The sequence below is a fragment of the Dufourea novaeangliae genome, unplaced genomic scaffold (assembly GCF_001272555.1).
Source record: "Dufourea novaeangliae isolate 0120121106 unplaced genomic scaffold, ASM127255v1 scaffold162, whole genome shotgun sequence".
Taxonomy (NCBI): Eukaryota; Metazoa; Arthropoda; class Insecta; order Hymenoptera; family Halictidae; genus Dufourea; species Dufourea novaeangliae.
The window spans coordinates 2,207,706-2,224,183 of NW_015374046.1; the positions used below are offsets into that span (position 1 = coordinate 2,207,706).

General features: G+C 30.0%; 1 protein-coding gene across 1 annotated transcript; it reads right to left on the reverse strand.

Moving 5' to 3' along the window:
* Positions 1 to 8,626: 8,626 nt before the first annotated feature.
* LOC107189707 (signal recognition particle 54 kDa protein) lies at positions 8,627 to 15,818 on the reverse strand. The gene is made up of 9 exons (XM_015578298.1): positions 15,741 to 15,818; positions 14,858 to 15,034; positions 13,808 to 14,037; positions 13,524 to 13,674; positions 12,298 to 12,446; positions 11,739 to 12,000; positions 11,232 to 11,340; positions 10,842 to 11,108; positions 8,627 to 9,022 (listed from the first exon to the last, which is right to left on the reverse strand). Exons 1-9 carry the CDS (start codon positions 15,816 to 15,818, stop codon positions 8,925 to 8,927), a joined length of 1,521 nt encoding a protein of 506 aa, XP_015433784.1. The 3' UTR covers positions 8,627 to 8,924.
* Positions 15,819 to 16,478: the final 660 nt, after the last annotated feature.

A 16,478-nucleotide genomic window follows, 5' to 3' on the forward strand; every position in this document is an offset into this window, starting at 1 on the left:
AATATAATATCGGTGTTAAATTTTACATTTTCTACGAACAAAACAAGTATCCTAATACTTATACATGGGAGTGTACAAAAGTATATAAAACGTCCCGGAATTAACAGTATAACCAAGGAAAAAATGATACAAATTTCAATTTTCCCAAAAACAAATGTTTGTACAAACAATTTTATTGTACCCTTTTAATTTAGCTTTGTACGTAAAATCACCTCCTTATTGCATTACAAATTGCGGAACACTCTGTATACATATAGCCTCTAAAATTTATATTAACTTCTTACTTTAATTGTAGTTTACTTGAATGTTTGTCCATAATAAATTTATGAATATATGTATATCTCCTCACTGTTTTCAAAACTTGTTGCGAACAGGCTAATGCCTTTAATAATACGTGCAGACTACTTAAATGGAGTGTTGATGGTATGAAAAAGCAAGGACATTAATACGTATTCACGAATTTTCGAATGTCACTTCCTTATTAACAAAGAGAGAAGAAAAAAAAAGGATATTCGGAGAATTCATTTAAGAACGTACAAATGTTGATTTTCTCTGCGTGGAATACTCAATAACAGTCAGCCGAATATTTTGCTGGGAATCTCCACGTTTAACCACGAATAAGATATTCCATTAGAGAGAAATGATTTATTTAAAAAAGTAAAGAAATGCTGTAGCAGTTAACTTTCCTGACTGGTCACTCTCGACGTTATTCAATAATAGCAGAAGAGAAAGCCAAAAAAGTCATTTCCATTTTGTTCGACGACATTTTATTGAAAGATTAGTGACGCACTTAAGAACTTACGAAACATCAAATTCTGTTGATGGTTCTGTTTTTTTTACAGTCTTATTACGTAAAGCTCCTCGGTTTAAAGATCCGGATTCTTCAAATTATTTAAATATTTCTTCTCCTCCTTTTGATCTTGTACTTGTTGCCCCGGTGAAACGGTGCATTTCAAACGAGTCAAATTTAGCATCGCTGCATTATCGAACAATCTCTGCTTTCAACGTTTAATTAACACTCAGACGTCGAAAATCGGGTGGAAGAAGAATTCAATACCTTTTTTTACATGTATACGTGTTATATTTGTTTTGCATTCTTAGACAATGTCTCTGCTTGCACTGACCAATCTTTTTCTTTTAACTTTTGCTTATTTTGGGTTTTTACGTTGTTACATTGAATCCAAACAATTTTGAAATAACCTTAAAGAGAAAACACCTTCATCGTGTAAGGATGGAATTACATTATGATATTTGTTATGCGTTACATCTTCGGCTAATATCAAGTTAATAGTTTTTCGAATAATTAAACGGAACGAGTTTTCTGTAGTGATAAAGACAAATGTATATTTGCGTACCATTTATCCTTTTTCTTGTAAAACAAGAAATTTCTTTTCTTTTTAATAACGTTATATAAGGGAGATTATAATAAAACAAAACGAGAGTTAAATTTTCACATTTCACGAGTTTCATAAATTATGGGCCTATAAGCATCACAGCAACGAACAATTCAAGAATCATATGGTTAATATTGTAATCCTACAAGAAAGGAAAAAATGGCTTGTTTTAAAGAACTTTCACATTGTTATTTTGACATTTTATTGTCAAACATTATATCGTTTACTAAAATACACTTACTAGAATTTTCTCTTCTAGATCAATATTTATAAAAAATTAATATGGTATTGCCTTTTATTGATTTTATGATACAAGAGATTCTATTTAATAAGACTACTTCATAACAGTCCAGTTCATAAGTCATGGGTAGACTGCGAATTGTATGCATTTACAGCATATATAAATATGTTAAATACAATATAATAAAACCTGCAGTCCAATGTAATAATGTTTCCGCTATTTTTTCAACGCATCAACATCTTTCGGAGACGAAATGAATTTCCAACGAGTTCCTGTCTTTGTAAACAACTCCAAAGAAATGTGATTTAATCGCGTTATCGAAGATTATTTTAATAATAGGACAGAACGAAGAACATACGAATACGATGTAACAGATTAATCCTGTACAACCGGTATAGACTCATTGATAAATAATAAGAGAGACATCATGCCACAAATCAGAGATTTTTTTGGCACAAAACCGTTTTGTTTCTCCTAAGTAATCTCCAGAGTATAAATGCCAAATTATTGATTTTCCGTTCTGAATAATTTAAGCCCAGACCTGGAATGAAAATACGTATTCGAAAGAAAAAAAATGATATAACGGATGTATAAGTTAATTCGAAGAAAGTGTCGGGCATGAGGAAGCGAACGGGCGAGTAAGGTGGTGGAAAGCAATAACCGTAATTTATGGAAAAAGGAAGACCGATCACCCGGAAATACCCGATCTCGACCGGATCGTCTCGATCGAAAGAGAAAGGAATATACGCGGAGTACGCATGTGCGTGATTTTTTTACTTTTCTAATGTCCTACATTCCTAGAACGATATTTTGGAGCTCACGTCATTCTTCTCTTTGGCCTCGAGTATGTTTCACTCGGCCTCTCTACAACCTTTTGTCCTTTTCTACCTGTCTTTTATACCTGCCTGTCAGCCGCTTTTATTCCCGCGTCCACATTATTAGTGATTTACTATTTATAGGGACACTTTCGAAGAAGTATGCTCTCGTAAAATCGCTATCGAGATCTTATTTTTATTATTCGAACGATTTCTAACAAAACATCTTGGCCCGTTGATTCTTAACCAGTCACGCGGTCCCGTTCGTTTTGTGACGCGTGTTCTTTGCCGAAACCGGATTGTCATCACTAAACTGACGAATTTTTATGCGAAATCACCTTCTAACGTACACCTCCGTTTCAAAATTTTAAAGGTGTATGTTATATAGAACTATGATCATTGATATGCACACATATACAGTGGCTGCAAAAAGTTTCCGGCTAAACTGTAATTTCAACATATTTTTTTAAAAATGTATATGTAATACGAATGAACACTTGTTATCGAGGATACATTGTTTCTTCAGATTTGGTGATATTAAAAATTTTCTTACATGAAAATAATGTTCTGTTTCTCACAAATACGGGACTCACAATATTTTTGATAAAGATATGGTGATATTACCGTTTGACCGGAAACATTTGGAACCCATTGTATATTGAGAATGACCAAAACTAAAAATTAGTTCAGCAAATATGTTTGACTACAATTTCTGGTTCTCTAGTAACATCGGAATCTACTGTAATAGTCGGACGTCGCTTAGACGCGCTATTAATCAGACAATGAAATGAAATTATTATTTAAGATAATTTCAATTATCCTTCTGACAAGAAAGATAGTTTATAAGTTTGATGATTGCATTAAAACGCTTTTATTTAAATAATACTCAAGTCTACAGCTGATACAGATACAATAAGAATTGCCTTTTTATGTACATTATTTTATAATATTATTATTTCTAAAGGAACATTAAGTTTATCGTTATCGTTTTAAAGTATTCTATTTTTTAATTATGTAAGCAACTTATCTTTTTATAGTCTTCAAGGCTGATTAATAAATTTTGCATGATCTTACGTGGTCTTGAATATTATGGCTAATCAAGTGACACATTTCTTGTTGATCCTCTGAAAAATGAACTTTGAACCATACGCTTCCACATTTTGCATTTAAAAAAATAACTGACATATACTCCTATATGCACAGAAAAAAGAATATGCAATACTGTTTCTAAAAAACTAGTAGCTCTATGCCATTAAAATGTTAATTTCACAATTAATTTTCTCTTTCAAATTCTTTAGTTTTTCCACTTGTCAATTAAGGAGCACTTTAAAAGGATCGACTTATACTATTTTAATTTGTCAAATATTTATTAAACGAGGTGTAGATAACGCTGAATTATATTTGTTTGGTTACTATAAACGTTGTTATTGTCTTCTACGAAAAATAAAAGCTGTTGTTATATCCGGAATTTTATTCTACAATATATGTTACATAATTACCAAAATTCGATTTAAATTTTGCTGAAATTTGTCTGTTTAAATAAATTAATGTGTAACTTCTTTATTTTGTTTCTGCAATTTTCTTATATTTTTATATTGTTACTGATAGTATCATAAGGTCGTAACGATAGTATTTTATACTTTATACACAAATTAATTTTATTTCATTGTTTTATGTTTACAGAAATCTAAATTATCTTATAACCTTATACATCTTAGGTGAATTAATATTGATTCACACTTTAACGTCACACTTTTACACAACCGTTCCAATATCTTTGTATTAATAGTATAATCAATTTTTTATATTTATTCACATTCCCATAATTGTTTACAATGTTTTTATTTACAATGGCTTTCTTCTCTTCAGTCTGTATTCTTGTTTGCCTTGTATTCATTACACACATTACGTTTTTCAAATTATTATAAATGGAAACACATTTCTGGAGAACATTTCGGCTAATTGTATGTAGACGCAGTTTATATGTGTGATGTCCTTTATACAATAGAGCTAAATTTTCTAAAGATGCCTAAATATAAGATATTTCAATTAAATACAGAATCATGCAAATACTGGACCAATGTTTACCAAATAATCACAGACTGAGTAAGTAGTTTAACTTTTTAGAAGATCTAAAATAAATTATTTTATTTTGTCGATCTTACGTATGAATATCTTATATATGAAATTAATACAACAAAATTATACTACATTTGCTTCCGATGATGAAGCATTCATTTCCTCTGATGTATAGTATTCTATGAATAAAATTACAGATAAAAATGGTGTTTTTTTTAATAAGGTGAGGTTTTAATTTGTGAAAAGATTAATCTGAATTTAATAATATTGATCAATCATACAGAATACTCTATGAATTTTCTCAATAATAGAACTGAGAAAGAGTTTAGTCAATATCACACAAAACATATCTTTCGTCGCCAATATTTAAAATGAAAAAAAAAAGATTTTTATGTATGATCAAATAGCGTCACGCAAACAGCCGGTAAAATATTAATGTTTAAAAAATTAATCCATTACGATTCAGCCTGAATTAATAACAATTCCTTATGAATAATAAAAAATAGAAAAGGAAGGTGGATTGCGATAAAGAATAACAATACTTACGTGCTCGATAAATTCGTATGCGACGATTAAGATTCACTAAATGGATTTTACTCTTCCACGTGTTACTTGAAAGAAAGTCAATAAAACTGACGCTGCTTTAGTATTCGTTCCTCTCTTATACCGATTCGCCGATTTTGGTTGTATCCCTACCAGTTCGATCGAGATTACAATCTCTGGATCATCTTCCCAAGAAACTTCCTCCTAATTATAAAGACAATTATTATTGAGAATACGTGTCTGAACTACATAGATATAAATCTTTATTCAATCATATAATCTTGATTTCTCGCTTGTTTAAACTAAACCTAGACATTACTGGAACAAAATTATATTATAAACGTTATTCTAATAATAATATTTTAGATCGAACGCAATTTTTAAATCAATCAAAATTAGAGAAATAACTTTATAGTTTTTCAATCAATTTGATTATTTTTAGATTTTAATTCGAGAATAATTTTGCAAATAATTTCCGGTATGCTTTAATATAGAGTGGTTAACATATATCTCCGTTAAAATTTGATATCTCACAATGTTAAGAATTCTGTAGTATTTGCCATCTTATTCGAAACTGTTATACTTTAATGAAGAATTATTTTAAAATAATTTATTTTGTTTTATATAAAATTAAATTGCTACTCTATTATTAACACATCTGTGTACTACTATTTATTTTACACTATTTTCATATTAAATTAAAAATTGAAATTGTTTGAATTTCTTTGAATTTGTTTGCTATTATCGATTGAATTTTTCTTTAAAATTTTTAAAAAACTTTTATGAAATCGTTATAACGAACGATTATCATAGTGGTTTATACTAATAAGCCCATTTACATGTGTATTACAGTAACTATATCTATTAATAAAGTAGAAATAGCATAATTAAAGTCCTTTTACTAAACTCAAATATGTTCATATTAGATTGTTAATACTAGAACTATCAAACCCGTCAAAATGATGGATTCCAGACTTCTTGTGTTCTATGTACTGAAAACTAATTATGCTATATTGTATTATACATATCATACATCCTAGTATATTGTACAATGTAATTTAGCATATATTCAACACGAGTAGTTGTAGTGTTAAATAAATTGTTTATAAAAAGTGTACCTTTTTTACAAATTAAGTTTTCTTTTAATTACGCACCAGTACAGATATGCATGTGTATATAAGTTTAATAAAACTATTAAAAACGTTTCCTGTTACCTTTGGAATGTGTTTATGTAAATTCTTAACACTTTATTTTATAAATTTAAGAAAGGCAGAATATTATCAGTGCTACTAAAAACAGATGGAAAGTTTATATTCCAGAGAGTTCTAAAGTAAAAAGTAGGAAATGCAGTATTGACAGTATAATAAATAATTATTGTATATATTCTTATTCGAAATAATAAGAATTAAGTAATAACAAGTGTTAATAAAGAGACCAGTTAATTACAAAAACAAAAAATTAGTATAATAAAAAGTATTATTGAACTATATTATACGGATATAATTTTTAATTATATCGATTAATTTGTTCAAGAATTTATAGGGTAAGTTAATACGCGTTGAATATGAACAGGAATATGTATACATCTATCTCTGCAAAAGTATTTGCAAAACGAGAAAATAATTTAAAAACAAATCGTTGCTTTATTGAATAGATTGACATACAATCATTTAAAAATTATACCTAATCGCATAAAGTGAATTATTGTTTGGATAGTTGTTTAAAAATATTTTTTTTTGTCTGACATTGCTCAGGTCTGGTATGCGGGTCATAAGCAAATGTTTATTGGATGATGCATGCTTTTGTGTATGCGTGTGTGGGAGTGAAAGAAGTGGGAAAAGTGAAAAAAAGGAATCGTCATATATGTCCACATGTAACGTGAATCACGTGCGTAATCTATTACACAAGTTTCTCAAAGGAGATGAGATATCGAAAAATTATTTATTCGAATTTCTGTTTGGAAATGTTCATCATTGTATCGCAATTTTAAAAAAATTGAAATACTTGAATCTCACAGCAAATAAAGTACATGTCCAACCAGAAATTTTGCAATTTTACTGTATTAAGTATTTAATATTCAATGTAATTCAATAATTCTATGGGCAAAAAGAAGAGAATCGATTAACTCGCAACAACATATAGTTCTGTCTAAGAAAGACATAATTCCACTTCGCAAATGTGTCGATGCACTTAAGGAAAGGAGTATTTAATACGGCCAGAAAAGTAAATCTATACCTTTTATTATCTGCATTTATTTTCGGACAAAATGAATGTACGATCCACGCCAATCATGCGACACACCCTAGAAAGTGAAGCCGTAAAAACAGTAGGGGGTGAAGATGGTATAACACTTCAGGTATTCGCGCAATAAGTAATCACACATCTTGAACGGTACGTAGCATAAGAATGGTGTTTTTAAAACATATGTAATGATTTTCTTGATCACCGTTCCGGATTTGTTATTCTCTGTCTAGCGTGTAGGCTCCAGGGCTTTCTCTTGACCACCTTCGGTCATTCTTCGCCATCCGTAACCTTTGCTCTTTGGTGAACCTTGAAATTCCTCGGAGGGTTCGTGTAACCTTCGAAAAGCTTGGTACTTCTTAAAGGTCACTGTTAGGTCTCTGTTGTCTTCGGAAGCTAACGCATAGAAAGTAAGCGTCTTATTCTAACAAGGGGAGGCTTCTGACTGTCCCACACTGGTTTCATTGAAATTGTGCAAAGTAGTAGATATACATCTATGAAAATTGTCAGTGAAAAATATTTACCTTATACGGTTATACATTTTTGAGAAAAAAGGATTCAAAAGTTGAACAATCGTTTAAATAACCAACTAAATACCGACATCCACACATTTTTATAAATGGCAGCGATAGCGAAGTGGTAGTGTAGTAAGTTGGCGACTTTTTCACCCAGGTTCAAAACTCGCCGAACATATTTCTTTTTTCACTTATAGAGACAAAAAATCATGTTCAATACTGTTATTACGAACGCGTACACTTTTATTACACAAGTTTAAGCAAATTGCAAATTTTTTTATTTTGTAGCAGTTTAATAGTAGCGACGAATGTAAACTAATTTTGATACAGACGCAATAATTTTTTTTTCGTACACAGGCATCCCTACCACCCTGCACAATTTTATTGGAATCGGGGTGGTACAGTCGAGTCTCCCCTTGTGAGGTAACACTGGAAATTCCCTCCTTTGTCACAATATCAAATGGGATTCAAAAATGGTACTAAAATAACCCGTGAAAAGTTTGAATTCTTCTTTAGCAACATTAACTATGGAAATTTGGTATTCGAATTAACAACAACTATACTCAAACAATATCAATTTGTTTTAGTAAATAAACGATTCGTTAATGATCAAGTTGTATTAAAAAAATTTTATACAAAAGGAGAAGACGTAGCAAGTTAACAAATTGCAATGATAAGGATAAACAATGAAAAATAAAAATAAGTTTCATTTATTGGTACGTACCTACATACATATTTTCATCTCATTGACATCTAATAATAGGAAGATATAGGTAATAAAATAGTATTAAAGCGGCATATGTATATACAAAAAAAGATGCTGAACGTAAAAGGAAATAAGTTTACAAAGGTAATACGGAAAAACTGTGAAAAGCGTACATATGGTACATAAAATCATTTTTTATTTTTTTCTTTCGCGTTGAGAAAAATCCGTAAACATAAAATTTCTCCTAAATTTGTATCATTCTCTTCAAGAGATCATTCTCGTTGGAAGTTAATGCTTCGAAGTCCCTTGCTCTCCTTCACTTCTCAACGATGTTGTGTTATGAAGATTTATATCAGAGACTGAGAGTGTATCCGCTCGATTAACCTTTTTTCACGATTTTCCACCAAAACCACCCATTAAGTTACCAAGTCCTCCCGCTGCTCCTTGCTGAAGTTGCTTCATAATGTTTTGTAATCCTGGCATACCACCTAAAAAATATTTAAACCATTAGAGGAAACAAATAAATTTTTTTAAGCAAATACAATCGAGTGAATCAAAACAAACAAAACAGATCAAGTAAATATCTTTATAATAAATCTTTTGTTTGATACATTTTTTGCACTAAATACACAAATGTAACATAAATTTTTTAGTTTTCAAATTTATACGAACTTTACATCTCATATTTGACCTGCTTATATGACATTAATTTTTATGTACGAATGTAATAACTACTTTCAAACATAGAAAGAATTTCCAATAGAAAAATTATTTTCCTCTCTACGGATATCGTTTCTTCCGTACATAAAGATTGTTTATAAAGATGGAAATTCTAATTATTCCAATTTTGAAACTATTAATGTATATGTATTGCAACCAACGTAGTTTAGTTTGAATTATAAAACATTTAAATAACTCCCGTGTAACACAATGTTGCTCCAGAAGCAGTGAAACGGTAGTAACGTGGAGGGGCTACTACATATCGTAGCTGTACAAGGGGAGGGTATCGGTTCTGGAACCGATATACATAGTGGGGTCGTAAAAACTGTTCAAAGTCGAAAGTTTACATGTTCCGAGCATCGAAACAGCAATTAGGGGGAGATAAGAAGTTCGAACCTCGTTCAAGGCCGTGCACTGAAACAGTATGCGTCCTAATCCTTAACAATTGCAGAGTAATTTTTACTAGTACAACAACTGTTAACGACCAAGAGACGATGAGGACATAATATCGTTCAATTTTAATGAAAGATTGTAAAGAGATATTTTCACATATGACTTTTACAGTCTGACATTCAAGGTACTACATCAATAAGATACGTACACAGCCCTGGATGCAACTACATCTATCGTGACCCTACTTAACGATTTAATTTACAACCTCACTATATCGGTTCCAGGACTTATACCACAGTTACAAGGGAAGCTGTATGTATACGGGGTACAGACTTTGGAACCTTCTTGTTTCATTTAAAGAGTTCACTCAAATCATATGGCTTGTATGTTTGTGCCATAATCAGCCGATCGTAGTATCTGAACGTGAGGGTCAACTACCTGCGCGAAGCCGCGCAACAGCACTTAATAGCTGTAATATAGCATTATACAACTAAGATACCGTTTTGAGCAAATAGTATTTTGCAGAAAAGACTTCAAGAAATCGACTTCGATAGGAACTTTGCAAAATAAAACTTTGTTTACAATTTTTGTATTGTAAAAATACTTTCTCCGCTAAAGCATAAATTTAATCGAAAGGGTCAGCCATTTACAAGTAAAAGTACCTTTTGGCTAAAGGTACAAACTTACACGATTTATATTCCTTAAACTTCTTCGAAACGATCAAAACGATGACTTTACATTAACCGTATAGAGACTTTTATATATCTATTCGCACCGTATTTAAAACCGATCTACTGACCGGCCGTGGTACGGTTAGTGTTAAACCATCCTAATTTCGCATTAACATCATCATATTCAAACCCCCTAATATAGTTTCCAAAAAGATTACTGACCCCATAATTCGTTTCTTCAATCTGAATAGTATTGACGATTAGGTCGTGTATACGCGTAATACTTTTTAGGCACAGCGACATAAAATTGTAATTTATCATATCTTTATTAATTTGTTTAGGTTTTTTAAATATTATATTACCCTAATGAGTACGAAAGAGCACCCGACCGACAATTTAAAAACTTGAGAATCACCTCGACAAATACGTTATCTAGAATATAATCTTCAGAATTCTAAACAGTAAGAAAAGTATTTTAAAACTGTTTGGTAGTAGAGAGACGATTTGATAGTAAATGACTCACCCATTTGGTGTAAAACTCTTGGGTCCATCATTTTTGCCATTTGATGATTTAATTTCGCCATTTGTGTGGAATTTACATTTTTCGTCATATCTCCCGCTTTAAATAAGCCTTTAATACCACCCATTTTCTTAACAACAGCAGCGAATTTCGTATACTGTGTAATTAAATCTTTAACTTCTTTTTCTATTACTCCTGAACCTTGGGCTACTCTTACTATTCTGCCTGGTTGTTTACTGAACAATTTTGCGCCATCTCTATTGTCCAATTCTACAAATATTAAGTAACATTAACAACCTCTTAAGGAGTACGATGTGAACAAATAAGCATAAGTAAAATTTTAAACAGATTTACGAAAGTACAACAGTAACTTAATAGGAAAACAATATTTACCAGAATCATTCATACTGTCCATAATGGTCATCAACCGTTTTAACCTTGCCATCGACTCTTGTTCTGTACCTTTTGACATAAAATCTTGACTGAAGCCAGGAATCATCCCCTATTTAAAAGATTTTTGTTTTCGTTTAATTTGAAATCATTTGAATGAATAATTGTACATCCAGGATTTCCTTATTTTAACAATAAATAGTATTCATATTTAAAATAATCACATCATATTATACAGTCTGTACATGTTATATGATATCATAATATTAGAATGTCAGACAACAAGGTCTGATATTGACACTATGACGTCCGGCGACACCACAGTGGTGACCTTCACAAAGTATCGCTCGGCGGGCGGCGACACCACAGTGGTTAGTGGTGCCGGCGCCAAGCGAAGAAATGTTTAAAAGCAGTGCGGCCGGCAAAGTGTTAATAGAATTAATTAGTATGAAATATTTTGAAAAAATGTGAATTGTATACAAATTTACTGTATAAGTAAATAAAGCTCACCATCAGTTGAGAAAATGGACCCATTTTCATAATATTTTGAAACTGTTCATACATATCCCTCAAAGTGAATTGACCATGTTTAATTTTTTCAAGTAATTCTTCATTGTCATCGAGATTTAACTCATTTACTTTGTCTATAAGACCTTCTATATCACCCATACCCAATAGTTTACTGATAAAAGGTTTTGTTTTGAAAGGCTCTAGGTCATCTATGTGTTCCCCTGTGCCTACAAAAATTACTGGACTTTCTGTTGCAGCAACCCTGTAGAAATATACTTCCATAATATGATAAACTTCGAGAATTAATAATAATTTAGTAATCAATCAACTGATTTACGTTTATGTAAGTTTATTAGAATGAAAATTTTATTGAAACTACAATTTGGTCATTAAAAAACAAATTTTTTTTAAATCTGACAAAGTATGTTTCATCTATAAATTAAATAAACGTTTTCTTCTAAACGAACATCCACGAACTTATAAATATATAGAAATATAAATAATGTCAATTAAGAATTTTTCTTAATTAGAATCATATTTAAAAATCATTTAAACTTACGCTGAAAGTGCACCTCCACCCTTTGCGTGACCGTCAAGTTTTGTAATGATGATAGAACCAACATTAACGCGTTCTTTGAAAGCTTTTGCTTGAGCTTCACAAGCTTGACCTATTGTCGCGTCCATCACGAAGATTATATTGTCTGGTTGCTAAAAACAATTTGGTTTTTTAAATTCTTATCTAAAATATGCATAAAAACTATTTAGAACTTGAATAAAGTTACACAAAAATGTTAAAATACAAGTGACGAAATATTTATTAAATATAATTTCTTTACTAAAATATTAAGATAATAAACTAAATCGACGGTAGTATGCAACTATAAATTTCCATCAAATCGAATAATGACCTTCTTTTTATTATACGTTTAAACTTCACTTTGTGCTCACCATTCGGTAAGAGTAATAATAAATAAGATACACTAAATGTGAATGAAATTAAGTACTAGTAAGAAGCTCATTGAACGTTTCTTAGCTGTGCAGAGTGTTATTAATGGACGTATGAACGCGATAGTCACTCGTACAAAATAAAATTTTCATCTTTTCGTAGTACAACCAGCTAAATAGTGATACTACATGCAAAAATAAATCGAAAAAATAAATACGACTGCTTAGCGCGTCTATTCATTCCATTCTGTTTTTACTTACTATATGTTTCAAATTCGATTTTCTCGAAAAGAAAACCACAAACAAAAAAAATGAATTCTTACTTTTCGACTATTTTTTTTTTCATAATATTTTTAAAATATATTTATAATGATATCATACGCGTTCTACAGATAGAACATAAAAAGTAAGAAAAATTTCATATTGCATTAGTGGTTAAAATATCAATGCGAAATTCTGCAAACTTTGAAGTCTAGATGCCAAAATCACTAATTCGAGTAGCTTCTCGAGTTATACATAGAATATAAAAAGGAACGACTTTTTAAGCATTACGTTTCGTGCGTTTTACTTAGCAAGAAAGACTTTTGAGATTTCGTATCAATTTATATAAGGGTGCAGTTCCAATTCAAGTATACTGTCGAGTAGTATTAAACACGTAATACCTTCGCCATATAACTTTGAACTTCCATTACATACATCGTTATTGTTTTATATTTTCTTCAACAAAAATAATACTATGTACATCGGTATGCAGATGTAGGATATGCACGCCGCGAAAACATTCGGGGCTGAACGAGTTAATAAATACTAATAGATATTGATAACTATAAAATCACTTACGATTGCATTGGAAACTTGAAGCATTTCCTCAAACAGAGATTCTTCCTGCTTGTGTCTACCACTTGTATCGACGATAATGATTTCGTAACCTTCTTTTTTAAACATTTCAACACCTTCCTGTGCTATTGCTACTGGATCTACTTCTGTGTAGCTAAAGAAATAATTTTTACACTTGTAAATACAATATTCATATTCTTCAATTAGTCTCACATAAAATTAGATATATACATTGTATCAAATATACATTACAGTAGTAAATGTAATAAATTGTAGTTGTAACTAACCTTCCATAAAATGGAATTCTAGCTTTCGTTGCATTTTGTTTTATTTGATCATAAGCACCAGCACGGAATGTATCTGCACAAACTAAACATGCTTTCCAATTTTTCTTAAGGTAATGGTATGCAAGCTTTGTGCAAGTAGTAGTTTTTCCTGAACCTTGCAAACCAACAAACATAATAATATTTGGCCGTCCCTTTACAGGCTGATAAGCTTTTACCCCTGGGTCAATCAGCTATAACCAATCAAAGTTAATGTGTTACAAAAATCCTAAAGTTAACAATTATTACTGAGCATATAAGGGGATTATATGGTAATGGTTGTAATACTCCATGCAACGCAAGTGTCAAAATGATCCTATATATGTATGAGGTTTATATTCGTTTATTTTTTACTTACAAGGGGAACCACCCAATTCGTACCAAAAATATATTTTTACAGCTACCCATATTCATTGTTTAGGGAAAAAATAATCCCCCTAAAACAAAAACTGAAGGATGAGAAAACTATTTTGTTAAATATTTTGAAAACTAAGGGACACAGAAAAAATTGTTAAATAGATAAATTGCTTAAAATTTTATACGAAATTATAACCTGTCATCAAAATTTCTGAAAAATCATAAGTGGCAACAGTGCAGCCTAAACAATCCCTTTTTTACAAATGTTTGTGTAAGTAATTGATATTTCTGTTTATTAATTGGCTAATATAAGCTACAGGATATACTAATAAATGTATGTGTTGACCACTTTTGCTAGACTATTTCTAGAGCAGAAAAAATAAATATTAATTACGCATTACCATATTGCATGATGTAGTCAGAAACATAAAATAAAAAGTTCAACTACATCAATTTTAATTAATTTTAATTTAGTTGATTTCCTGCCTTTGTGAAACCAATGTCAATCATGATTATTACTTATATGACTTATTTATAATTTACATAAAACTTATGTAATAACTTATTTATAACTTGCATGAAATTTTTAGTATGAGAATAATGAAATACAAAAATCTTTTTGCACATTTTAAATGATAAAGAGTATATTACTGTTACCTTTACAAGTTCTTTAAAAACAGCACTCTGTATCATTCGCCTCTTATTGAGACCTCCTGCCATGTCGTCGAAATCAATAACAACACGGACATTTTCCCTTAATTTCTTGACAAGTCTTATGTTAACATCTGCCTCTAGCAATGCAGCACATATTTCTTTTAACATAGAATTGAGAACCTATAAATAAAATGAATAAATTTTACTTAAGCAAGTAAAATAATTAATTTTACAACATGATTGTCATAACGGTCATTACTAATCTTCATTGAAAGTATAATTGAAGCATGTTACAAATAATGCATAACTGAGACTACTAATTGCATATCTATTTACATTTCACTCAAGAATGTAGATTTGGTAAATAAGTAACAGGTATATGTCACAATGTTAATTTCACATTGTTTTTTAATAAGATTTAAACAGTTTTAATTATTAAACACAGTTTTACCTTTCATGAAGATAATCTTAAATGATTATGTTATTTAAATTAAATGTTAGTTAACTATGTATTATGTCCAACTGTAAACATATGTTGAACCAAAATAGTGATATCATTGAATAATAAATTATATATGTACTTTATACGTAATTTATGGACTGTCATTTTTTAAATACTGACTGATCATTTTTATTATGGGGTAATGAGATGAAAAGTCATTTAATATTTCTTATTGTATATATTTATTAAAATATTTATAAAGAACTTAAATAAAAGCTATATTTTTTACAATTAGATTAAACATTTATCATGAAAAGCATAATATTGCTTCATATACAGGTAATTAAATTACAAAACAATGAAGCCAGTCATAACGTCGAAATGTTTTCATTACTCTGTATGTCAAAATCATGTTTTAGGTTATGTTCACAAACGAATACTTACTTCTTCATTGATAACAGTTGCATTACTTAAAGAACGTAATGCGGATGTAATTTTTCGACCTAATTCCGCGAGAACCATTTTGCTACCACTATTTCACTTTTACACAAACGAAATATACAATTATATGCACACAGTTGCTATCCAGATTTTGCCAACACACTATAATGACACATTCGTGTTGCAATGTAAAACAAAGTTGAATATTTATACTTGACTGTTCAAAAAATAGGATTTTAAATTTTGAAACTATTTAAAAATTACTTCGTCCAAAAATTGCTGCCAAGGACTATTTCTAGTTTGACACACAATATAACCATTTAAACGTAGATAAAAATATAGGTTATGTTACGTCAGGTTTAGCCATTGATAACTAGTATCAAATAGAGTATTTGTAACATTGGTGTTAATTCAAAGATGTCACTTATATAATGTTTTGCTATATTTCAAACATGTTTTAAAATTTGTAACAAGAATTTTCATAAAATTTGAAATTTTTATTTTCCCAGCATACTATTAACGTTCATTTTTTAAATGTGCAATTAACGTTGAATAAGCACTCAAAATGATCATCATTCATGTAATTTTCAAATATATAGAAACTCAATACATAGTTTGAAAAAATGTGCCTTTGACAATATTAATTTTGTTATAAAGTTTATTTTTGTAAATATATTCATATAATATCGATACATTATTTTTAGAGTAATTCAATAATACATAATAATTTTAGATACTAAA